This window comes from Haliotis rubra, unplaced genomic scaffold (genome assembly GCF_003918875.1).
Source record: "Haliotis rubra isolate DU_JTF1 unplaced genomic scaffold, ASM391887v1 Scf239, whole genome shotgun sequence".
In the NCBI taxonomy this organism is placed as follows: domain Eukaryota; kingdom Metazoa; phylum Mollusca; class Gastropoda; order Lepetellida; family Haliotidae; genus Haliotis; species Haliotis rubra.
Window position 1 is genome coordinate 666,225 of NW_025766436.1, and position 27,122 is coordinate 693,346.

At 45.1% G+C, this 27,122-nt stretch overlaps 1 protein-coding gene across 1 annotated transcript in view; it reads left to right on the forward strand.

The window, feature by feature from the left end:
* The first annotated feature begins 268 nt into the window (after nt 1-268).
* LOC124278513 (cell wall integrity and stress response component 2-like) overlaps nt 269-27,122 on the forward strand; it is a 40,078-nt gene continuing 13,224 nt past the window's right edge. The window contains exons 1-3 of the mRNA XM_046714214.1: nt 269-390; nt 3,428-3,484; nt 22,640-22,814. Coding sequence (XP_046570170.1) covers nt 3,430-3,484; nt 22,640-22,814 — 230 coding nt within the window. The 5' untranslated portion in view covers nt 269-390; nt 3,428-3,429. The remainder of the gene's footprint in view (nt 391-3,427; nt 3,485-22,639; nt 22,815-27,122) is intronic.

Below are 27,122 nucleotides of genomic sequence, written 5' to 3' on the forward strand. Positions count from 1 at the left end.
GGTGTTCAACCCACGGATTCTTCTTGTTTTAAAAATGTTATTTGAGATGTGTTCTCAGTGTCTATTGCTTCTAATGAAGTCAAGAAACAGTGGCCTTACATAATGGACGTATACTCCTGATGCATGTTGTCGTAAACATTTTACTGCATCCTATGTTTAAAATAACAACAACGATACGCGCGTTGTTGAAGTTAATATTTTCAGCAACGGTCCGTTGCTAGTGTGTAACCATTTAGGTGGCATTGTGCTATATATCTTACAGTTGTTGACAATGAGCTGGAATCATTGATGCGTCTATATCAAAGCGATTGTCCCTGGACACAGCATCACCTTCCTCCCTATCTCAGCCACAGCAGTCTATACCTGGAGGGCGGCACACACGGACGCAAGGTAGGTGGAACTAGAAATATACGAGGAAAGTCTTAGGAATTGATATGCTATTATTAGATGCGTGCTACCCTATCGCGAGACAAAGTAGAGGTTGTGCGTTCGTACATAGAAATAATAATGTGAAGATTGGAAAGTTTCATGTCATGTACCACATCCATACACTAATCAATATTGAGACAAACATATCAAAGAGATAAACGCCGCCATGTAGCTGGAATATTGCTGAGTGCGGTGTAAAACAAAACTCACTCAACCTGAAAAACGTAATTTACATCTCAAATCGTAAATATATTTATGAATGTTATGTAAATAGCTTTGTGAGGGAACATGAGCACATTATCTCATGACATTTCAAACAATAAGAAACTTCTAAATAGTTTATTTAGTGGGGAAATACCGATTTACTGTAACCGTGAGTCAGGTACAGGTTATGTATAAAGACATGTTTTAGCTGTCCGGATTGTCAGTTATCCAACCTAACTACGCCCATGATAGTGAACAGTGATAATTGCTCTAACAATAGGTCATATAAAAAAACCCAATTTAACAGCACCAATGACAAAACCAGGTTGACCTTTGCTCTGCCATACAGTGGGTGGCATGTATCATAATGAGATTTGATAAGTATGATGTATATGCAATATGACAGGCATCATTTGGCATGTGTTGTTATTTTTACTGTTAGACATTCGCACGATGTTTTATAGGGGTGTTCTCGTTCACCCAGCAGCTTAAGGGGATTAACAGCGTTTTATATGTTTCTTAAAGGGTTATTTACAATTCCGATTTGATCTTAATAATGGCTGGCATTATACTGCAAACATCATTTTGACAATGGAATGGTGACAGTAAGTAAATATGTGATGTACACAAATAAACTTGTTAAAAGAGCTGAGTATTGGGATTTCCATCTTCATCCTTATCCTTATCTGTATGTGCAGCTGTGGCCACCAATGGTGACTGCCTAGCATTGCCTTGAAAAGAAACAAAAGTGAAATGAAACCTAAGTTAACATAAAAGTAACTTGACAGGAGAGGCCGCATTGTATATGCTATTTTGATAAATTCATAGAAGTCAGTTTTCAAGAAAGAATGTTTATGTTCAGAAATGGCATGCTTGGTTTGGTTACATTCTAACATTGAACAAACAACTGGAAGAAGTTATTAGGGTAAACACCAATCACAATATAGAATAGCCTCTCCACCAGTAATCAGTGACAGTCTGTCAATATTTCTAAAGAAGGGATTGAAGACTAATTGAATGTAAATTTGTTTTCAATCCCTTTTTCTTTGGTGACTACTGGGCAAGGTTGGTCCCAAGGAAGTTAAAATGTTAACCTTCAACAAAATGTGTTAAAATATAGTAACTACACAATTCAGTTACCGAAGTGTTCCTGAATTAAAGTTCAAAACAACAATATCAATACCAAAATGAAATACGAGGACCCGTTTGTTAAAATAGATTCAAAAGAACACCGAAGCATAAATAATAAATGTTGAATAAACCTTTGTCTTAACACATAATTCTTTGTCACAACCATTGTAGCTACCGTTGCAAAACAACTAAATACACACAGTATAAGAAATGTGTAAGTCATTCAATACAAATATATCAAGCAATTTCACGATTTAAGAAGTAGCAATCATGAAATACAGCTAGCTTCCAAGTGCCTCTTGAACAATTTCTTGTAACAACCAACTGTCACCCCACTGATACAGTGACGTGTCACCCCACTGATACAATCACGTGTCACCCACTGATACAATCACGTGTCACCCACTGTTACAATCACGTGTCACCCACTGTTACAATCACGTGTCACCCACTGTTACAATCACGTGTCACCCACTGTTACAATCATGTGTCACCCCCTGTTACAATCACGTGTCACCCACTGTTACAATCACGTGTCACCCACTGATACAATCACGTGTCACCCACTGTTACAATTACATGTCACCCACTGTTACAATCACGTGTCACCCCACTGTTACAATCACCTGTCACCCCACTGTTACAATCACGTGTCACCCCACTTTTACAATCACGTGTGACCCCCTATCACAATCGCGTGTCACACCACCGTTACAATCACGTGTCACCCCACCTTTACAATCACGTGTCACCCTCTGTTACCCTGATAACACAAGCTGCCTGTGAGGCGCTAGAAGGTTAATATCCCACCGGGCACCCATTTCCTGCTGGGTGAACAGAGGCAATTTTGAACAAACTTACGTGCCTTAGGTGAGACCACATGTATCACATGTGCTTCGTTGTGGGCAGGACTCAAGTCCTAGAAACTCTCAGGTTTCAAGGTGTCAAGCGGTCACCCATACGGACTCTCCCCGCTCAAGGTTGCTTAGGTTCAACTGATTTGTGACCTGAACTCTATGCACAGGACCACACACCACTACAATTAGGTAGTAAATACTAACTTTATCTTCTAACCCATAAATACTCACAGGAATGGCAAAAGAGATACAAGTCCAAAACATGTTGATCATGAGTGCTTTATTACTACAGTGCACTCTGTCTAATTCGGACCAGCTTGGGACCGACTAAAAAGTCCGAATTATACAGTAGTCCGAAGTACACAGATTTTAATGGAGTTATCTCCCTATTATCAGCAGAATTAAAATTATAAACTATTTTTCGCAATGTTATTGAAAACAACGATTCTCGGACACACCAACAGATGAGAAAACTAAGTAGTGCAAATAATTTGCTTGGAAGCATGCATTATTTATAAAATGTAACCTCTTGACAAGCATTCAACGTATAATAACAAAATGAATAAGTTATGCTTTGTTATCATTTGGAATAGCTTCGGAAGAAAAGAACAACGTCACAAGACAAAAAGGCCAAACATGAAGTAGTTTGTTATTCCACATAATGTTTCATTGTTAAATGACCCCTTGTAAAATATGCAAACTTTGAAAAGTGCTATTAATGAAACAGAAGCATCTATCAATGTGTCTGTAAATATACCCACACAGAGACTGCACATGATCCACAATGAGGACTGTTTTCCCTTCAGGGATGAAACGCATGTTGGTGTGGACTAGCTGGGCGTCAGCAACAGTGGTGATGACAGGTATGTTGGTGTGGACTAGCTGGGCGTCAGCAACAGTGGTGATGACAGGTATGTTGGTGTGGACTAGCTGGGCGTCAGCAGCAGTGGTGATGACAGGTATGTTGGTGTGGACTAGCTGGGCGTCAGCAGCAGTGGTGATGACAGGTATGTTGGTGTGGACTAGCTGGGCGTCAGCAACAGTGGTGATGACAGGTATGTTGGTGTGGACTAGCTGGGCGTCAGCAACAGTGGTGATGACAGGTATGTTGGTGTGGACTAGCTGGGCGTCAGCAACAGTGGTGATGACAGGTATGTTGGTGTGGACTAGCTGGGCGTCAGCAACAGTGGTGATGACAGGTATGTTGGTGTGGACTAGCTGGGCGTCAGCAACAGTGGTGATGACAGGTATGTTGGTGTGGACTAGCTGGGCGTCAGCAGCAGTGGTGATGACAGGTATGTTGGTGTGGACTAGCTGGGCGTCAGCAACAGTGGTGATGACAGGTATGTTGGTGTGGACTAGCTGGGCGTCAGCAACAGTGGTGATGACAGGTATGTTGGTGTGGACTAGCTGGGCGTCAGCAACAGTGGTGATGACAGGTATGTTGGTGTGGACTAGCTGGGCGTCAGCAGCAGCAGTGGTGACAGGTATGTTGGTGTGGACTAGCTGGGCGTCAGCAACAGTGGTGATGACAGGTATGTTGGTGTGGACTAGCTGGGCGTCAGCAGCAGTGGTGATGACAGGTATGTATTTCTTAACAATATAATGGGATAACCTTTCTTTACACCCGTGCACTCTATTATTGCTGCACTTATGCACAAATATTTGATCTTACATACATGTTCAAGCAGTTAATATTTTGGTGATGAACAATTATTTAATATTCCAAACATACAAATGAACAATACACGCATGGACAAGTCATGTACAAATAGATATTTCACCCGGAAGGAACAAAACAAATGCAGAGACAGATCATCTGACATGCATACAGAAAATGTACCTTACACACTTATATGATATTTGACCTTATACTCGTGTACTGACAATTCATCTGTCAAACATATGCAAACAGTTCATTTGACAAACATGTTCAGGCAATTCTCCTGACATAAATTTTCAGACAATTCTCCTGACACACGTTCACACAATTCTCCTGACACACACGTTCAGACAATTCTCCTGACATACATTTTCAGACAATTCTCCTAACACACACATTTTCAGATAATTCTCCTGACACACACGTTCAGACAAATCTCCTGACACACATTTTCAGACAATTCTCCTGACACACACGTTCAGACAATTCTCCTGACACACACGTTCTGACAATTCTCCTGACATACACGTTCAGACAATTCTCCTGACACACACATTCAGACAATTTTCCTGACACACATTTTCAGACAATTCTCCTGACATACACGTTCAGACAACTCTTCTGACACACACGTTCAGACAAATCTCCTGACACACATTTTCAGACAATTCTCCTGACACACACGTTCTGACAATTCTCCTGACATACACGTTCAGACAATTCTCCTGACATACACGTTCAGACAATTCTCCTGACATACACGTTCAGACAAATCTCCTGACACACATTTTCAGACAATTCTCCTAACATACACGTTCAGACAATTCTCCTGACATACACGTTCAGACAAATCTCCTGACACACACATTCAGACAATTTTCCTGACACACACGTTCAGACAAATCTCCTGACACACATTTTCAGACAATTCTCCTGACACACACGTTCAGACAATTCTCCTGACACACACGTTCTGACAATTCTCCTGACATACACGTTCAGACAATTCTCCTGACACACACGTTCAGACAAATCTCCTGACACACATTTTCAGACAATTCTCCTGACATACACGTTCAGACAATTCTCCTGACACACACATTCAGACAAATCTCCTGACACACATTTTCAGACAATTCTCCTGACATACACGTTCAGACAATTCTCCTGACATACACGTTCAGACAATTCTCCTGACACACACATTCAGACAATTTTCCTGACACACATTTTCAGACAATTCTCATGACATACACGTTCAGACAATTCTTCTGACAATTCACACGTTCAGACAATTCTCCTGACACACACGTTCAGACAATTCTCCTGACACGTTCAGACACACGTTCAGACAATTCTCCTGACACACACGTTCAGACAATTCTCCTGACATACACATTCAGACAATTCTCCTGACAACATTCTCTGACAATACACGTTCAGACAATTCTCCTGACATACACGTTCAGACAATTCTCCTGACACACACATTCAGACAATTTTCCTGACACACATTTTCAGACAATTCTCCTGACATACACGTTCAGACAATTCTCCTGACACACACGTTCTGACAAATCTCCTGACACACATTTTCAGACAATTCTCCTGACACACGTTCTGACAATTCTCCTGACATACACATTCAGACAATTCTCCTGACATACACGTTCAGACAAATCTCCTGACACACATTTTCAGACAATTCTCCTGACATACACGTTCAGACAATTCTCCTGACACACACGTTCTGACAATTCTCCTGACATACACCTTTAGACAATTCTCCTGACACACACATTCAGACAATTTTCCTGACACACATTTTCAGACAATTCTCCTGACATACACGTTCAGACAATTCTCCTGACACACACGTTCAGACAAATCTCCTGACACACATTTTCAGACAATTCTCCTGACATACACGTTCAGACAATTCTCCTGACATACACGTTCAGACAGTTCTCCTGACACACACGTTCTGACAATTCTCCTGACACACATTTCCAGACAATTCTCCTGACACACACATTCAGACAATTTTCCTGACACACATTTTCTGACAATTCTCCTGACATACACGTTCAGACAATTCTCCTGACACACACGTTCAGACAATTCTCCTGACACACATTTTCAGACAATTCTCCTGACATACACGTTCAGACAATTCTCCTGACATACACGTTCAGACAAATCTCCTGACACACATTTTCAGACAATTCTCCTGACATACACGTTCAGACAATTCTCCTGACATACACGTTCAGACAATTCTCCTGACACACACGTTCAGACAAATCTCCTGACACACATTTTCAGACAATTCTCCTGACACACACGTTCTGACAATTCTCCTGACATACACGTTCAGACAAATCTCCTGACACACATTTTCAGACAATTCTCCTGACATACACGTTCAGACAATTCTCCTGACATACACATTCAGACAATTCTCCTGACACACATTTTCAGACAATTCTCCTCACATACACGTTCAGACAATTCTCCTGACACACACGTTCAGACAAATCTCCTGACACACATTTTCAGACAATTCTTCTGACACACACGTTCAGACAATTCTCCTGACACACACGTTCAGACAATTCTCCTGACACACACGTTCAGGCAATTCTCCTGTTATACACGTTCAGACAATTCTCCTGACATACACGTTCAGACAATTCTCCTGGCACACACGTTCAGACAATTCTCCTGGCACACACGTTCAGGCAATTCTCCTGGCACACACGTTCAGGCAATTCTCCTGGTATACACGTTCAGACAATTCTCCTGACATACACGTTCAGGCAATTCTCCTGGTACAAACGTTCAGACATTCTCCTGACATGCACGTTCCGACAATTCTCCTGACATACATGTTCAGACCATTCATCTGAAACACACGTTCAGACAATTCATGTGACACACACGTTCAGACCATTCATCTGACACACACGTTCAGACAATTCATCTGACACACATGTTCTGACAATTCATATGACATAAACGTTTAGACAATTCATCTGACACACACGTTCAGACAATTCATGTGACATACATGTTTAGACAATTCATGTGACACACACGTTCAGACAATTCATCTGACACACATGTTCTGACAATTCATATGACATAAACGTTTAGACAATTCATCTGACACACACGTTCAGACAATTCATGTGACATACATGTTTAGACAATTCATGTGACACACACGTTCAGACAATTCATGTGTCACACATTTTCAGACAATTCATCTGACACACACGTTCAGACAATTTATCTGACACACACATTCAGACAATTCATCTGACATACACGTTCAGACAATTTATCTGACACACGTTCAGACCATTCACCTGACACACACGTTCAGACAATTCATCTGACACACACGTTCAGACAATTCATCTGACACACGTTCAGACAATTATTCTGACACACACGTTCAGACAATTCATCTGACATACATGTTCAGACAATTCATCTGACATAAACGTTTAGACAATTCATCTGACACACACGTTGAGACAATTCATGTGACACACTCGTTCAGACAATTAATGTAACATACATGTTTAGACAATTCATGTGACACACACGTTCAGACAATTCATCTGTCACACACGTTCAGACAATTCATCTGACACACACGTTCATACAATTTATCTGACACACACGTTCAGACAATTCATCTGACATACACGTTCAGACAATTTATCTGACACAAACGTTCAGACCATTCATCTGACACACACGTTCAGACAATTCATCTGACACACGTTCAGACAATTAATCTGACACTCACGTTCAGACAATTCATCTGATATACATGTTCAGACAATTCATCTGACATACACGTTCAGACAATTCATCTGACCATTTAACTAAGACATGCAAATATAGTTTTCCACACGTGCAGATGCAAAGTCATGCTATGCTAATGTTAAAAAATAGTTTTCCACAAGTGCAAAGGCAATCTTGTACACATGTACGTGTAATTAGTATGTTACACATGTACAAGCAATGTATCGTATTAGGAATAGAATGTATTTAGGAATAGGCAGTAAGCGTTACTTTTCTCCACAGTTTATAAATGTAATCTTTTATATTTAGCTATCAGAAAACTCGTAGCACCGAGGGATAATAATGGGAGTTTCGTTGTGTTCATTGTAAATTCCTGCACCCTGAATAGCTGAAACTGGCCACATATTATCCCCTTGCATTAGGAGCAAATGTCAGGGAATCCTTATCACAGTGGAGAGAATTCCTTTGCTGTTTACCTGCAAGTAGTATATACAATGATTGTCCGAGATCAAGTCCAACAAAAGCCTCTGTTAAGCTTTATTTCACAAATAAAGCTTTTGTCAGGCCCTTAGATCTTTTGAACCCCAGTTAACTTCCCGGCCCCCACGTGACACAATAGTGTCACTATGACCGCGAATATACCTATAGAAAGATAGAAAGGTTCTAAAAAGTAGTAAAATGTCCCCGGCAGCCACAATTCCCCAAAGGTGAAATCGAAAGATGATGTTGCGCTTCTCCCAAGGGGAATTGCGTCAGCTGCCTTTCTCTCGCCATGAGAGTGCCCCGCTCAGCTAAGCCCTTTTCAGCGACCCAACTGATATGATCCTGATTCCTTACCGAAACACCACACAAAGTTGTAAGGAATCTCCACTGAGGCAACGGCGGGATACGAACCCACATGTATAGCTCGCGCAAACTATACATAATGGGCCGCACCACTCAACCGATTGAGCTACCGGGGACTTAGCTGAATAATCTCAGTTTAACGGGTCTATCCTGAGATTGCAAAGCTGGGACCGCAAACTAGCACTTTCCTGATCACGTGACACTATGTCGTGTTGACCTCGAGGAAACAGCTTAATTTGAATGAGCTGGTTATAGGATACTATTGGGATTACTCAACAGTAAGTGTTAAATATTTTGCTTGGGGGGTAACGTTGTGCCGTACGGTATGACTAATAATTGCTTTCTAACGAAACCTCTCCCTGGCCCACCTTTCAAGTAGTACAAGTTCGGCTCGTCGGCTTTGATGTCCACTTTATCTATGTTGTAAGTTTTGACTGACCATATCGGATCGGTGGCTCGTTTCCGAATGTCCCCTTCGTGCTCCCCCGGCTGGTAGAGGTACCTCACGAGGGCACTATTGGGTATCTGTTTCTCCTTCCCACGTGATGGTGCAGCCGGTTCTGCTATCACTGATTTCAGTTTGATAGCGTCGGCTGGTTTCTTGCCGGTGAGACGGGTGGTTTCGTGGTTGATAGCCGACACCACCTGAGGTAGCCGCGCTACCCATTCCGTCGATCGTTTTCCGGGGTTGACCATCTCTCTCGCATACTGATGCCTGAATAAGCGCTCAGCCAAAGTCCTATTGAATCTCTCAACTATGGCTTGACTGCGATGAGCCCCGGTAGCGCCACGCCTGACCTTGATATCATGTTTGGTTAGCAGTTGTGACATGGCACCCATGAACTACCGCCTGGGATCGACTTGCAGCTCTGTGGGCCATGTCAGCGGACTGCGTTTGTATATGCGTTCGAATCCGCGGGCTACTTGGGCCGAGTCTTTCGTGGTCAAGGGTTTGGCTTCCTTGTAGCGGCTGGCCACGTCAACGACGGTTAGGGCATACTTGTACCTCCTTTCGTGGGGTAGGAACAGGAGGTCGGCCTGGTGAACGCTATTGGGTATGTTAATACCGAACTTTCTTCTAGGCACGTAGCGTGGCGCCGGTAAATAGATCTGCCACAGGGCTTATTTTTCAAGCCACGCTTTGGCCTCGTCCGGGGGTACTCGCGCCATTTTGGCCAGCTTATGTACGGCGCTAGCTCCTTTCCAGTACCCACGCAGGCTGTAGTAAATAGCCTCAAACTTTCTCTGGTTCCGTGACATCCCGACATATATACACCTATGTTCTTGGTTCAATTTTCTCATGCCCGTACGCGTATGTGTTTATCCCGTCGATGGCTAGCCAACGCTCCGTGTCCATCAGCGACAGGGACGTCTTGTTTATCGTCAGTCCGTATATCCTGTGCCCGTCGCTTCTAAGCGTGTTCATTTGATGACTGAAGGTGCGGGTCTTGAACAGGGCTTCCTTGAATCTGGCGTGTTTGATGTGTTGTTTCACCACGTACTTCTCAACACCCTTCGCCTTTCGGATCTCACCATTGTCGGCCTTCAGGATGGAGTACATCTTGGGCCTCAAGCCTATGTACTCAGCTATGGGCGTGCCGGCACACTCGTCCTTCATCTTACCGAGCACTTTTTTGTTTACCATGCTGTGTATGGCATGGTCCTTGGGGTAGTCGCTGGTGTCGTACAAATCGAGGCGTTTCTTCATGTCCTCGTACACGTCCTCGGTTCGAATCTCCATCAGCAGGGAATCAGTGTCAGTGTACAGCACTTCGCACCTGTCGCCGTACTGTTTCTTCAGTTCGTTGTAGTAAAAGTCGTGCATCAGGTGTTTGGATAAATCGAGGATGCTCATCCCCACGTAAACAGGCCGGTTGAATTTGATGTGGCTTTTCTTCATGTGCAGGGCCACCAGGTCGTTGGTGAATATCTTGCTCCGGTTGAATGCCGGGCTGGCTATCAGTTTCTTGAGGTTTTCTTCCTCTTTCGACCGGACTAGCTTCACGGTCACACGTTTCCTCAGGTTCTCCATTGTCTTACCAAACACCGAGTTGTTCATGAGCTTGTAGAGGTTTTTCTCAAAGTCACTGATGGCCAACTTTCGCAGGTCCGTGTTCATTCTGATGTAGGGCTCCATCCAGGGGCTCTGGTTGAACACGAGCACCCTGTGTATTTTGGTCAGCCTCATACCCAACGACAGGTACAGCTGTAGGTTTCGATAGTGAACGATGTACTTGGTCTTATTCATTAAGTTGGGCACTAGTTTTTCAACGTCTGCCACCCGCCCACCCAGCAAGTTATGTTGGTACTCGGACATCCAGTCTGGGTTAACCTTCATACGTTCGGGGGCCAGGGGGTAGCTGTTGTGCGATGTGTGCAATGCCTTGGGGTATTCCAAGTCCATTGGCTGGCTGTTCGAGTCGTAGCCCTTCACCTATTGATTATTGGCTTTTGCGTAGCGTTTAGAGGCCATGGAGATCCCACCTCGCAAGCCTTTCTCAATGAACAGGTACATGTCGTAATCGGTGAGCAATTCCAGCTTAACTCCGTTTTTCTTCAGCAAGGCATCCCAAGATAGACCTGGGCTGGTGTAGTACCATGCGGGGGTCGAGTTGATACTGCTTAAAATACGTCCTCCTATACGTCTCGACCACGTCGGTTAGCAGGAGTACGTCTGTTCTCAAGTACAGGTCGTGGTAGTCACCCAGATTCTTACAGCCCAGTTTATTCCATACGTTAATCGCGTGCGAGTAATCGTCTTGGGTGATTGTCGAGTCGGTCAGGTTGCTGTAAAATCGGTTGATGGGGAGTAGTCGGGTCTCGGCAAACTTGGCCCAGCCATCCATGTACTCGTAGGGGTACGCCTTTGTGCCCTAAGACGTTAATAGCTATATCATTCTATTTTTCTATTTTAGTGATCTGGGATATGGGGGTGGGTTCGGCTATACCATCCCAGTTGAGCCCATCGTCTTGGGGATAGCTGGAAGGCCTGTTCGAATTAGTGTCAGCTGGAAACAAGGCTGACCTGATAGCTAACCTCATGCAATCGTCTCCTCTATTCTTGATGTTGACCATGGCCTGTTTTGCTTTGTAGTAGGGGGGCAAGTCTAGGTACGACCCCCCCCTCTGAATGGCCCGTAGTTAGCTATGTCTAGATAGACATTATCGATTTTATCCACGACCCACCCGGACCCATGTGTGTATAGCGTTCTAGGTATTCTCGTATCTGCTGAAAACTGATATCGATTGACTCGTCTATAGTTTCGGTATGAGTCACGACTTCTTGTTTACCTCGGAAGTAAGGCTGAACGTACTCAATGACCCCCCCATTGGGGGTTCCCCCCTGCTGTTTATCGAGCTACATTTTCACTGTGATTTGAAACTTTATACTTCCCAAATCGTTCCTCCTCATCGACTTTATCAGTGACTAGTTACCTACAGCACGCTCAGTGCGCATGAACTCTAGGTCAATAGCTCTATTCTGACGTAATAGTTCGACAAGCTGAGACTTCCTCATATGGGAATAACCTACTAACCCCAGCTCGCGGGCTTCCTGTTTGAGTTGTTTCACAGTGTGGGGCTTTACTACGGGGTTGTGTAATAGTGCGACTAACCCGTCAATCCCAGCTCTTTCGCTCGGAGTTTTAGTTGTTTTACCGTGGGAGGGGATTGTTTGTTGAGTAATCTCAACAACGCTGGTTTCTTCATTCGGGAGTAACCCACTACACCTCGTTCTCTCGCAATCTGCTTGAGCTCTCGGACAGTAGTCATTGTTATACCAAGTTGTATACAATCTCTAATTGGGATGCCAACAAGGGAGGTAACTTTCACCACGAATCTAGTCCCCCACCCAGCGCTATATTTAGAATAACAGTATCGATTCTGGGCTCAGGATAGCTTTCCCGTTTTATTATTTCCAGAACGTCGGGTATACACGTATATATATTAGCTGATTCAGTCAATACTTGTTCTCTGAAGACATCCAGCTTTGTAGTAACAATCATTTGCAAGTTGATGTGTCCCAATTCGTTTATTTCCTCTTCGAGTTTGCTAATGACCAGAGGTCTGATGTTGTCAATACTACATTTACCCGGAAACATCAACCAGCTTCTCAGGCCAAAAGCCGGGGATGGAATTCGTATGAATGAAGGCATTATTATACCTAGGGGTATAACAGGCTCTAATTGGGTCACTGGAGGTAACTCCTCCAATCATTAAAAAATTACACCTCCATGCTAAGGAGGCATCTACATTCTTTTTTCTTCTCGTAGATAAGCTGGTGCCTGACTACGTTTGCCCCGTGGGCTTTACATAAACAGTAGTGACATTTCACTCCAATACCGCACACGGAACACGTGTAGTTCGCAAAACATTTTCTATGAAAACAGCAGTACCCCTCCATCCTACATTTCCTACCACAGGTCTCGGTCTTCCCCCTAAGTATGTACTGACATCGGTACGGGCCAGGTCTCATCTTTAGTATACTCATATGAGTACTTATTCTAATTGTTTTACAACCAACGCAGTCGCTGCTAGACCCAGCGCGATGAAGATCAATTCCCGGTCCTTTTGCCCCGGGGATGGTGTGTAGTACTGAGCGAGTGTGGGCTTAGAGGGTAGTTCTATCTGTTTGCCGGTTACCAGGAAGTATTCTCTCGCTGCGGCTTCAAAACTCTCGGATGCTTTAATGGCATGGTTCTCACGCCGGAGTTGTTCGTTAATGAAATCTTTCTTCTGTATAAGTTTCGTCTCGTACTCTGTGTGCGCGGCTTGAAATTGCTCCAAGGCCAAATCGTGGCGTTTTCGTTCCACGTCCGACCCATGTAGTTTCGAGAAGAGGAAATTACTCCCGGAAAATGCCAGGGCGTTTACTAACGCCCCGCCAACCATCATGGTGATCGTAGCCTTCCTATATATAGTTACATTTACTTCAAAATATTTTCGGGTAGGATCCCTTGTTTTACGAGGATGTCCTTGGTGGCCATCGCCATACCCAGGTTCATTATGAGCATACCCATATCCTGCAGGTTGAAATCTAGCTTGATAGTCGGTTGTTTAAGCACCATTTTGGTCAACCGAGCGTACCCTATGGCTAGACTGGCGACCACAGTGGCGTGGTATGCATCGTTGACGAACGTTTTACCCTCAGACATTATGTATATGATATAAAAATATATATTTATAACATGATATGTGGGTTGACCTCTAATTGTGTGGGAGGGATGGAGTGTTGGGTTGTTTATTATATAACAATAATGAGAGAGCCGCGGCAGCAGTTGCGCCTGCAATCCACAGGAGTGAAGGGTAGTTACTCTTATGTTGGTTAGACCACCTTTTTCTAGCGGCGGCGACTCTCTTAGGGTTCTTCTTCCTGGTGACTGTAGGATTCTCCTCGGGAAGATTCTCCTCCGGGTGAGGGAAACCCTCCTGGGGGGGTCTCCCCCAGTTGGGGTTTCCTCTATTGGGGCCGGAGTCACTTCTTGATCCATCTTGTATACCATTACTATTATTTTTTCCCTCCTTAAATTGGCAATGCTTTCATGTGTGATAATCGCCGCCGTCACTGGGGCTAAGAACATGCCGTATTGTGGTACAGCACGCAGCTGATAGAGCTCAAGGCGTGTTCAATAAAAGGGTCTTTCTCAAGGTCCACCCACAGGTAAAGTCGGCGTTCCTGGGGAATGGGAAGGAAGTACGACGCAATACCAGTGTAGATCTGGGTCATAGCCGATCCTATAGTCTTTGTCATCTCGGCCCCGAGTCTAGCCTCGTATCTTGCGTACAGCTTATTGATTTCTTCGGCTGACATTTTGTGAATTTTATCGGGAGTGTAGTCCCCAAAGTATTGTTTGGCTTTACCACCAACAGCCAGCGCCACCAGTCTCTCTCGCTTGTCGTCACTCACCTGCGGCAACAGTTCATCCTGTGGCACCAACAGTTGTTCTAGCAATTCATCACACTCCATCTTATAATGTAATAAGCAAGTTTTAGTTTTAATAATATAATACCCGATGCAGGTGAAACATAACGAGATAAAGGTTAAGTTGCACGCGATGAACACTTCAAAAACAACCATCAGTCTTCCCTATAGGACTGTAACAATTAATTGCTAAGCTTTGCTAAGCATTGCTAAGCTTTGCTTAGCATTGCTAAGCATTTGTTAAGCTAAAACACCCTATAGGCCACGGGTTGGTCTGTCTTAAGCACGAGCTTAGCATGTTTAGTTTCAGCGAGCTGTTTCTTCACACGTTCTCGTTCTAGTTTGCTCATCACATCGTTCTCTCTCAAACACTCCTTGAACGAATCCCTGTCCTTGCAGTGGAATAAGGCCACCCATCGTGTCTGCTCCCTGAGGTCTTTCAACACCGAGTTGAACTTCTGCGTTAGCACCCAGACGCTGTGCTTTGCGTGCCGGCCGGAGAAGGCCAGGTACGATAGCATGTCTCTCTCTTTTTTGTTATTTCTCGATTAGCGCTGCAGTCGTCCAGTATGAACAGCGTCGACTCCCCTTTAAATTTGTTGTGATAAGCCTTCAACCAGTCCTGCAGACGTGTCCCCGGGTCGACTCTGTGTACGTCCGGGTCCATCATCACCCAAGGTCTTTCCGTGTACGTTCTATTCATGTGCAGAGTAGGGCACATGATAACGATGTTATCAAACCTGGTAGTACCCCTCCAACATATCCAGCACGAAAACGGTCTTCCCACGGCCCGTCTGCCCGCACACTATGGCGCAGTGCGGGTCACGGGGTAGATCAATAGATGGCTTGCTGGCAGGCAGTGGCTTGCCGGCAGGCAAATCAATAGATGGCTTGCACGAATCTCCCATTCTCTATATTAAGTTGCGCATCCATAATCACGTACAGATATAATTTCAACTTGCCAGCGGGTTGAGCCTTCTTGGTAATCGGGATTGTTATCCCCTCGCTGCCGTTGTCTATGCGGCGACCGCTGCCGTGCAATTTATCATCATCCATGGATCGCATGTCCAACCAAAGCGCGTACTTGGTGGTCAGGTATTCACTGATCGTCACGGAGGATAGGTCCAGGTCCTTGATGACGTGTTGGTGCCGGGTCGGTAGTTTCGTTATCTCTCGTCCCACTGCCGGTGTGCCCTCATACCGGCGCTGAACAGCTGGTTGGGCACGCCCTCGATGGTCAATTCCACCTTTTCAATCTCGGGGTTGAAAAACCTCTCGCTGTCCCTTCGGAACGGCTCGTAATCCTCCACGGGAATGATCAGGATACCTTTCATCGATCGCGCCGGCACGTTTAGGTTGATATTCCACAGCGTGTCGCTCTTATCCCGCACGACCGCTCTATGCCTCAGGACCCTATCGTACAGGCTGGCCACCTTCCCCGAGTACTGGTTTCGAACCTGCCTTGCCAGCTCCGGGCTAGTGACAATGTCGAACTCCAGAGAGATGTTGTCGATGGTGTAACTGGCCTCATTACCGTTCGGCGTACGCACTACTTTGCTGTAGTCATTAAACGTGAGCTCGTATTAAAGCCTATCACCCAGCGCGGCCTGGTAAAACGGCGTGTGTCCCGTGAGCAACTCGAAGTCGAGCAGCATGCAGGACCTGTTCCCGTACGCTTGGGTGATAGCCTTTTCACCCTCTGAGATCTTGTCTAGCTCGTCTTGCATGAAGCCGTACCACACGCACAACCAAGTCGATTTGCTGATGCGTTGGTACACGTCATTGACGCGTTCTCCCTCACTTTTCCAGAGGTCCCCGTAGCAGTGAAACACGTCGCTGTCGTCGGTGCTCAGCACCCTCGTTACCGCTGATCTTGATAGTGGTTTTCTTGATGATGGCCCGACCTATGTTCCGCACTAGCTCGCGTTTGTCATTGGCGGAGGTCAACGTGAAGTTGAATGTCAGTCGAACCCTGCCTGGTACGATGAGGTCATTCTCACCCAGGTTTGGGAATCTAACCAGCAGCGTTTGGTTCTGGTCTATCTTGCTGGGATTGTTGGTGATGGTCACCGACTGGTGCACGGCCCTGACGCCTTGAGGCTCTCTTGATCTTCGGAAAAGATCATACCATACATTGTTATATAGATAAACTATAAAAGTTTAATATAAATAATGGCTGAAGGCGGCCATGAGGACATCCCGATGAATGATATGGGTGCTGGGGATTACGATGAAGACACTTCATTTACCAGCAACGTCTTGAGCGACGAACTCGTCAAACAAACCGTCAACGATTATTACGATGGTTTAAAACGCGATAAATATTACGTCGACCAGCCGTACTGAGACTATTCCAAGTTTGTTATTGATAACAAGGGCACGCTGCGATTGAAAGCTCTCCCGGAGGTCGATCTAATGAATAAGAGCACTAGAAAACCACTCGCTCTCTCTACGCTGGTCACTCGTTATGGGAGGCAACTGATCCGTGATGAACTAGGCTTCATGGATTACGGGGGCGCACGGCCTAAGCTTCCCCCGAAGGTCGTCCAAGATCTGCAAAACATCAGGGCCGAGCTCAGTGGTGAAGGTGATATGCCCCAACGTGTTAAAGAAACATCAGACAGTATCGAAAAAATATTGGCCACGTACCATGACAAACCCTTGCCTGGTTTCGAATTCCCTGTTTGAGAACTGCGAGGCCTAGACGAAGCCTTGCAACGTGTACGCGGAGAACTCGTGAACAACATGGGGAAACTGAACGAACTCGGCGAGCACATCGCTCTCGAGAAAGTAAAACTCAGTCAGGTACAAGATGATGAGGATATGAAGCGCCATATCGAAAAACGGCTGAGTGGCTTACAAGATGAGAGACGGACTCGGTTGGAATCCGCTTCCTCCAACCGGGAACAGCTTTGATCCCAGATCAGCCGTGTGCGGGAAACCATCGATTGAGTCCTTAGTGAAGACACCACGTTGGCCAACAGGATCCGAATTCTCTTCCGAGAGCAAGGGATTACTATCGCCAGCATTCTGACTGCATTGGGATTCATCATATCAACCCTGGTCATGTCGCTGAGTGGGGGTGCCCCAAGTGGTGGTACACCAGATGGTACACCCAATGGTGGCGTCAGAGACTGGATAAAAAAACACCTGAAATCCCTCGGGGAGGCCCTGGCTAAACTTGCTGGTAAGGCCGGTGCCGGCACGAGTAAACCCTTTCGACGTGTCCAGCATATATACTTTCGAATTGTCTTCAACGTAGGGGGGTTGCTCGACCTTTTTATGGTGAAACCAACGTCGCCTGTAAAGTCCATACGATCATCTCACCATTCGTTACTTGACAGAGCAAATTCTGGCCGAAGTAAACCTTGTTTCAGTAGATCATCGCTGGCTTCTTTCACCGGTTTTGATCCACTGTGTATGGGTTTAGGAACGAGGTTGGAGAATGCATGGAAGAAATTACCCGTACTAAACATATTGTGTTTCATAAAGTTTACCACTGTATCTTTTCGTAATGCTTTTACGGAGAGCCCAACACTGTACGGAATACCCAACCCGTGGTTCACTCCTCCTGGTATACGCCAATCCGTTTTAGGATCGATTCCGAATTCACCACAAATCCGTTCGTAAGCACGCCGATCGTGTGGATTGTTTGATGCATCCCACGCCTTGTCCTGTGGAAGTGGGGCGCTGATCTCTTTGAGGATACGCCTGACCTGGTAGTACACGTGAAAGGTGAACACAGACCTACTCAGCGGTCCCCGCCGAGTGTCGGTCAATGTCAAGCCACACCCCGTTGTAGCGCACCACACGGCGAAGTTGAGTTGATTCTGCCAGAACTGCATGGGGTTGTTGAACCAAGCGTGGACTGCCTTGGCGTTAGTCACCGAAAGCTTATACCGGTCGAACACATCTATAAACTGGGCACTGAAATACAGCCCAGCAGCGTCGACCACAATCTTCATGTGTGGGAAATCTATGTCCAGTTTAGGGTAAAACACTCCTGGCTTGTACATTTTTTAAAGTATTATATAATGGGTACATATACTCTAACATGTACTTACCACTTTCCGGAATAACGAGCGGCGAGTCCGTTCAGTTGATACACGCGATCGATAACACATCGGGCCAACTCGAAGTCGCACTCTGCGATATCACCTACCTACCGCGATGGACTAACATCAACGTCAACAACAACAAGCTGTTCGTCAGTGGCACCCGCAACCAGATGACTGACGGCTACTACAGCGTGTGCTCGCTAAGCGACGAGGTCTTCAAACCCTTGGGAGCCGAACTCAAAATGAATGACTCAAACGGCACAGTGGTGTTAATCAACAACGGAATAAACCCCTTGAGGCTTGGCCGACCATTGGCGAGGACACTCGGGATGTCGCCGGACCAGATAAAACCCACAACTACCGTCACAGGCACGAAGTTACCCGACCTAGTACCGTACCAAGAGCTGTGCATTCATCTCGGCCAGTTGAGCACAACGGACAACATTCAAGGTGGCCACCCTTCCACGATACTGAGAGCCATACCGGTGAAAACGGAGAAATACAACGACGTAGAACCGAGTCGTTTTCACCGCGTCAGTATAAGAGGTTAACTCGGGGCAACATCCCTGAGTTGATAATATCAGTGTTAGATATAAAGCATAATCCTGTGAATATAGGGTACCTCAGCATAACGCTGCACATAAAATGACTAGCGCACAAGGTCCCGGAATAAGGTTGAAAAAATGCATTAATACAGGGATCTCCGACCTCGGGGACACACGCGGATTCGACGACCCCGGAGTAGATGGTAAACTGTACGCCTTGCAGCTGAAAAACAACATTTACAAACGTGTTGAAGTCCCCTCCATCGGTAGAACCCTAGGTGACATAGTAGATGTCTCAGGAGCGGCCCTCAACACTCGGTTCGACCAAGTCCGTATCGGCGATGATAGATGGGCGGTATCCCAATCGTTCGGAGGCAAACTGTTTGACTTAGAAGATGTTGATAGCACGACCGTCGCGCGAAACAAGCCATAAACGCTCGTCTTCACCGACGACGACAAGTGGGTGTTGTTGCCCGCTAAAGTCGACTGGTTTCTCAACATTACGCTTGGCTCCCCCATCGCCAGATGAAGTCGAAATCGTGAAGGGGATCAAACTCCGGTGGGTGAAACGGCACCAGTATCAGGTTTGCACTGTTTACGTGCGGGTGGGTGTCGACTCCCACATCAGTCTGCAGGGGGTCACCGTGACCGTGGAAGACACGATATCACTCACCAAGATCTTCCTACCCGACAACGTACACTTCATGGGGGTGAAGTGCACCCCTGAGAAATTATTAGAAAAACAGTTGGAAACCATCTTATGATAGTAATATAACAATGACTAGTCATCGACCCAACGCCACACTTAACGATCTAGGAGACACGGAGGGATTCGATCTGCCCGGTGAGGAAGACACCTCGTACGTCCTGCACTTAAGAAACGGCGTGTACGTGCGGAGGCGTTTGCCAGACCACTTTATAGAACCCAAATGGTTGCTCAACATGACCCTCACCGAACTTTATATCGCGTTTGACAAAAATAGGCATATCTCCGAAATTAGGAACAATGGTATCTTGTTCGGGGCTTTCGTTCTGAAGTATGGTATAAGTACTCAACTAATGGGGGATCACACGGGTAACATGTTAGTTACTTCAGGCTTGGAGGACGAGTTAACGTTTGACGTCCCCAATTCCCAATTGGACCTTATGAAGGTGAAACCAGGCTCCACACTCGCCATAGAAGTCTTCTTCATGTGGGGTGATCCTGTAGAACAGCAACTTTTACCCGGGGTGACAAAACACTATGACGCCCTAAGCCTGGGCGAACATTGCCGTATCTTCATACAACCGGACCCCTCAATGGGTTCTATAGTCCCCTCAAAACACTCCTTAGGAGGCTCCCTCGATGATGTTCATGTGGGCGCACAGTTACCTATTTACCTCTCCCTTATTTCCCTGTACAAGGGTCTAAGACTTGTAAGCTTCAAATACACTGAGCAAAAAGTAAATTACGCACATTTTAAAGATATTTTTTAGAATATATTATATGTACACAGGATGGGTCTGTACCCAGTCGCAGAGGAAGTCCCGAAGCCACTGGAAACCGTAGACGGGTTCCGCTTGAGACAGTTATGTGACATAAAACGCGAACTAGAACAAGACCACGACACACGGGCAGCATTGTATAAGAAGTACCATAGAGCTTTCAATGTCGTGGATGGGGTTGATACCGCCCTTATGGCTACCAGTATGGGGTTAGGGGCAGTAGGTGTGGTGTTGTTGGCCACCATCATAACCGCACCCGCAGTGCTAGGCATCGAAATAACAGCTGGGGTGTCAGGGTTGGCTGGATTGGTGTTTAAGTTTGTGTCACGCAGACTGCATCGGAAGGCATTGAAACACGACGAGATCAGGATTCTGGCCGGAGCAAAGCTGAACACTGTAAGTGAGCGCATTTCCAAAGCACTCACTGACAGTAAGATCTCAGAGGAGGAATCTCGTTCAATCCTCTCTGAATTCGACAAGTACCGTAAGATGAAACAAGAAATCCGGCTCAAGTCTCGTAAGTCTGCTATCAGCAAAGACGAGAAAAAAAAGTACATAGAACAAGGGGTACGAAACATTAAACTGTTTCAAACGACATAGTGCCACGTGATCAGGATCGCGGTCATAGTGACACTATTGTGTCACGTGGGGGCCGGGAAGTTAACTGGGGTTCAAAAGTAGTCTATACAATGGGGGCGAGATCTAAGGCTTTTGTTGGACTTGATCTCGGACAATCATTGTATATACTACTCCTGCATGATCATAAAACGGAGTTTAAGCGATATTGATGATACCACCCGGAAGGAACAAAACAGTACACGTGCAGGCTCTACACCCTCGATCACCTGGATTTCTAAACTATTTGTCTTCGGGTTTCAACTCTCTAACTCTCATTTTCCATCTGTGTCTGCCCGTTGTCTGGGAACCAACTTTTGAATTTGGCGCCCTGAAATATGTGCACCGGTTCGCAATAATGTGTTCTTCTTCTTCCCTCTTTTCTTGATTGACAGGTCCTTTGAACTTGCTATTCTCTGTTGATTGGCTACTGACTTTGTTTGAGTGTCAGGTTTTGTGCATAAACTAAACAACGACATGATTCACTCCACGCCACATATATATGTATTCCCTCCACTTGGAATATCTGTTAATCACGCCATTTTTTCTGCTTTGATTTATTTATTTTTTTATTAATTTACCATTTGCTTTTCGTGTATTGACCGTGTATTTTCTTCTGTTCGTAGAGGTATGAATTAAGAACCCAACGTACGAGCTGCATGATTCAGCGTAGAATTAAACGTTTTGACTCCGATTTCCAAACCGACATGTATATTGCTATATGAAAGCGCACCTGGAGAATTATTTGTTCTGAGTTGTTACTGGAGTTTGTGTAACGCATTACTTAGTTCATTGTTTTTAGGTACTCATTCCATTCTTTATATGGAAATCCATTTTGATTTGTACAATATTTCGCCTCAACTACTGTTATATAATCAAACGCAGTTGTAGCTTTAACTGACATTTGAAAGCAGAAGTCCCGACAGATCAGACATAACTGAAACTGAGCACATGCTGTGAAACAATTGAAACACGCCAATTAACCATTTACAGCAGGTGATACCAGCCAATATCAGTCAACTTCGAGGCCTTTTTGCAAACCAGAAATTTGAAATTGCATATTTCAGTCGTGGGGCTACCTTTTGAGCCGATGCACTTCACACTATACGAGAATTCCATGACGTGGAACGAGGCTGCCAGAATGTGTGAGGGCAACGGTCAGCGACTGTTTAACTTGGATTCCCACAGCAAGGCAACAGTGTTTGGCGGCATTGTTGCGAAATGGCGGGCAATTGGGAAACTGTAAGTTGCATTAAACACTCGTATTACGTCAAAACAAATATCTGATACTGAACTGTGTTGTGACGGCTGAATGGATCCCTTTCTCTGTAGCACGGTGTGTTGTGACGGCTGAATGGATCCCTCTCTGTAGCTGGGTGTGTTGTGATGGCAGAATGGATCCTTTTTTCTGTAGCTCGGTGTGTTGTGATGGCAGAATGGATCCCTTTTTCTGTAGCTCGGTGTGTTGTGACGGCTGAATGGATCCCTTTTTCTGTAGCTCGGTGTGTTGTGATGGCAGAATGGATCCCTTTTTCTGTAGCTCGGTGTGTTGTGACGGCAGAATGGATCCCTTTCTCTGTAGCTCGGTGTGTTGTGACGGCAGAATGGATCCTTTTTTCTGTAGCTCGGTGTGTTGTGATGGCAGAATGGATCCCTTTCTCTGTAGCTCGGTGTGTTGTGGCAGCAGAATGGATCCCTTTCTCTGTAGCTTGGTGTGTTGTGACGGCAGAATGGATCCTTTTTTCTGTAGCGGTGTGTTGTGATGGCTGAATGGATCCCTTTCTCTGTAGCTTGGTGTGTTGTGACGGCAGAATGGATCCTTTTTTCTGTAGCGGTGTGTTGTGATGGCAGAATGGATCCCTTTCTCTGTAGCTCGGTGTGTTGTGGCAGCAGAATGGATCCCTTTCTCTGTAGCTTGGTGTGTTGTGACGGCAGAATGGATCCTTTTTTCTGTAGCGGTGTGTTGTGACGGCTGAATGGATCCCTTTTCCTCTATCTCGGTGTGTTGTGACGGCTGAATGGATCCCTTTTTCTGAAGCTCGGTGTGTTGTGACAGCAGAATGGATCCCTTTCTCTGTAGCTCGGTGTGTTGTGACGGCAGAATGGATCCTTTTTCTGTAGCTCGGTGTGTTGTGACGGCAGAATGGATCCCTTTCTCTGTAGCTCGGTGTGTTGTGACGGCTGAATGGATCCCTTTCTCTGTAGTACGATGTGTTGTGATGGCAGAATGGATCCCTTTTTCTGAAACTCGGTGTGTTGTGACGACTGAATGGATCCCTTTTTCTGTAGCTCGGTGTGTTGTGATGTCAGAATGGATCCCTTTTTCTGTAGCTCGGTGTGTTGTGATGGCTGAATGGATCCCTTTTTCTGAAGCTCGGTGTGTTATGACGGCTAAATGGATCCCTTTTTCTGTATCTCGGTGTGTTGTGACGGCTGAATGGATCCCTTTTTCTGTAGCTCGGTGTGTTATGACGGCTAAATGGATCCCTTTTTCTGTATCTCGGTGTGTTGTGACGGCTGAATGGATCTCTTTTCCTCTATCTCGGTGTGTTGTGACGGCTGAATGGATCCCTTTCTCTGTAGTTCGATGTGTTGTGATGTCAGAATGGATCCCTTTTTCTGTAGCTCGGTGTGTTGTGACGGCAGAATGGATCCCTTTTCTGTATCTCGGTGTGTTGTGATGGCTGAATGGATCTCTTTAGCTGCAGCTCGGTGTGTTGTGTGAACTGATTGGACCCCTTCCTTCTATCTCGATGTGTTGTGTGACAGCTGAATAGATCCCTTCCTTGTACCTAAGTGTGTTGTGTGAACTGAATGGACACGCGTGGAGGGTCCACCAAGCGCATGCCTAGTCCTGTTTTAGTGTACGCTCCTTGCGTCCTTATACCAGTGTTATCCCCCAGGAACACCCTTTGTTCTGTAATGGTAGGTCTTGGACATAAATGAAAAACATTCGTTTTTTCGTTTAGTATATTTAGGTCCTTACAACTTCGACAGAATGGTGCTTGAATATAAATTTTATATATGTGCGCATATAAACATGTTATTGTGTGCGGTCTTCACCCAGTTACTTCTGCTGTATGGACATGTTACTTCCGCTGTTTAAATGTGTTACTTCCGCTATGTTGGTGTGTTACTTCTACTCTGTGGACATGTTACTTCCGTTGTTTGAATGTGTTACTTCCGCTATGTTGGTGTGTTACTTCTACTCTGTGGACATGTTACTTCCGTTGTTTGAATGTGTTACTTCCGCTATGTTGGTGTGTTACTTCTGCTCTGTGGACATGTTACTTCCGTTGTTTGAATGTGTTACTTCCGCTATGTTGGTGTGTTACTTCTACTCTGTGGACATGTTACTTCCGTTGTTTGAATGTGTTACTTCCGCTATGTTGGTGTGTTACTTCTATTCTGTGGACAGGTTACTTCCGTTGTTTGAATGTGTTACTTCCGCTATGTTGGTGTGTTACTTCTGCTCTGTGGACATGTTACTTCCGTTGTTTGAATGTGTTACTTCCGCTATGTTGGTGTGTTACATCTGCTGTGGACATGTTACTTCCGCTATGTTAGTGTGTTACTTCTGCTCTGTGGACATGTTACTTCCGCTGTTTAAATGTGTTACTTCCGCTATGTTAGTGTGTTACTTCTGCTCTGTGGACATGTTACTTCCGCTGTTTAAATGTGTTACTTCCGCTATGTTAGTGTGTTACTTCTGCTCTGTGGACATCTTACTTCTGCTCTATGGACATGTTACTTCCGCTGTATGGACATGTTACTTCCGCTATGTTAGTGTGTTACTTCTGCTCTATGGACGTGTTACTTCCGTTGTTTGAATGTGTTACTTCCGCTATGTCAGTGTGTTACTTCTGCTCTGTGGACATGTTACTTCCGCTGTATGGACATGTTACTTCCGTTGTTTGAATGTGTTACTTCCGCTATGTTAGTGTGTTACTTCTACTCTGTGGGCATGTTACTTCCGTTGTTTGAATGTGTTACTTCCGCCATGTTGGTGTGTTACTTCTGCTCTATGGACAGGTTACTTCCGTTGTTTGAATGCGCTACTTCTGTTATGTTAGTGTGTTACTTCTCCTCTGTGGACATGTTACTTCCGCTATGTTAGTGTGTTACTTCTGCACTGTGGACATGTTACTTCCGCTCTATGGACATGTTACTTCCGCTGTATGGACATGTTACTTCCGCTATGTTAGTGTGTTACTTCTGCTCTATGGACATGTTACTTCCGTTGTTTGAATGTGTTACTTCCGCTATGTCAGTGTGTTACTTCTGCTCTGTGGACATGTTACTTCCGCTGTATGGACATGTTACTTCCGTTGTTTGAATGTGTTACTTCCGCTATGTTAGTGTGTTACTTCTGCTCTGTGGACATGTTACTTCCGTTGTTTGAATGTGTTACTTCCGCCATGTTGGTGTGTTACTTCTGCTCTATGGACATGTTACTTCCGTTGTTTGAATGTGTTACTTCCGCTATGTTGGTGTGTTACATCTGCTGTGGACATGTTACTTCCGCTATGTTAGTGTGTTACTTCTGCTGTGGACATGTTACTGCTGTTTACTTCCGCTATGTTAGTGTGTTACTTCTGCTCTGTGGACATCTTACTTCTGCTCCATGTTGGTGTGTACTTCCGCTGTATGGACATGTTACTTCCGTTGTTTGAATGTGTTACTTCCGCTATGTCAGTGTGTTACTTCTGCTCTGTGGACATGTTACTTCCGTTGTTTGAATGTGTTACTTCCGCTATGTTGGTGTGTTACTTCTACTCTGTGGACATGTTACTTCCGTTGTTTGAATGTGTTACTTCCGCTATGTTGGTGTGTTACTTCTGCTCTGTGGACATGTTACTTCCGTTGTTTGAATGTGTTACTTCCGCTATGTTGGTGTGTTACTTCTGCTCTGTGGACATGTTACTTCCGTTGTTTGAATGTGTTACTTCCGCTATGTTGGTGTGTTACTTCTACTCTGTGGACATGTTACTTCCGTTGTTTGAATGTGTTACTTCCGCTATGTTGGTGTGTTACTTCTGCTCTATGGACACGTTACTTCCGCTGTTTGAATGTGTTACTTCCGCTATGTTGGTGTGTTACTTCTACTCTGTGGACATGTTACTTCCGTTGTTTGAATGTGTTACTTCCGCTATGTTGGTGTGTTACTTCTGCTCTATGGACAGGTTACTTCCGTTGTTTGAATGCGTTACTTCCACTATGTTAGTGTGTTACTTCTGCTCTGTGGACATGTTACTTCCGCTGTTTAAATGTGTTACTTCCGCTATGTTAGTGTGTTACTTCTGCTCTGTGGACATGTTACTTCCGCCATGTTGGTGTGTTACTTCTGCTCTGTGGACATGTTACTTCCGCTGTTTAAATGTGTTACTTCCGCTATGTTAGTGTGTTACTTCTGCTCTGTGGACATCTTACTTCTGCTCTATGGACATGTTACTTCCGCTGTATGGACATGTTACTTCCGCTATGTTAGTGTGTTACTTCTGCTCTATGGACATGTTACTTCCGTTGTTTGAATGTGTTACTTCCGCTATG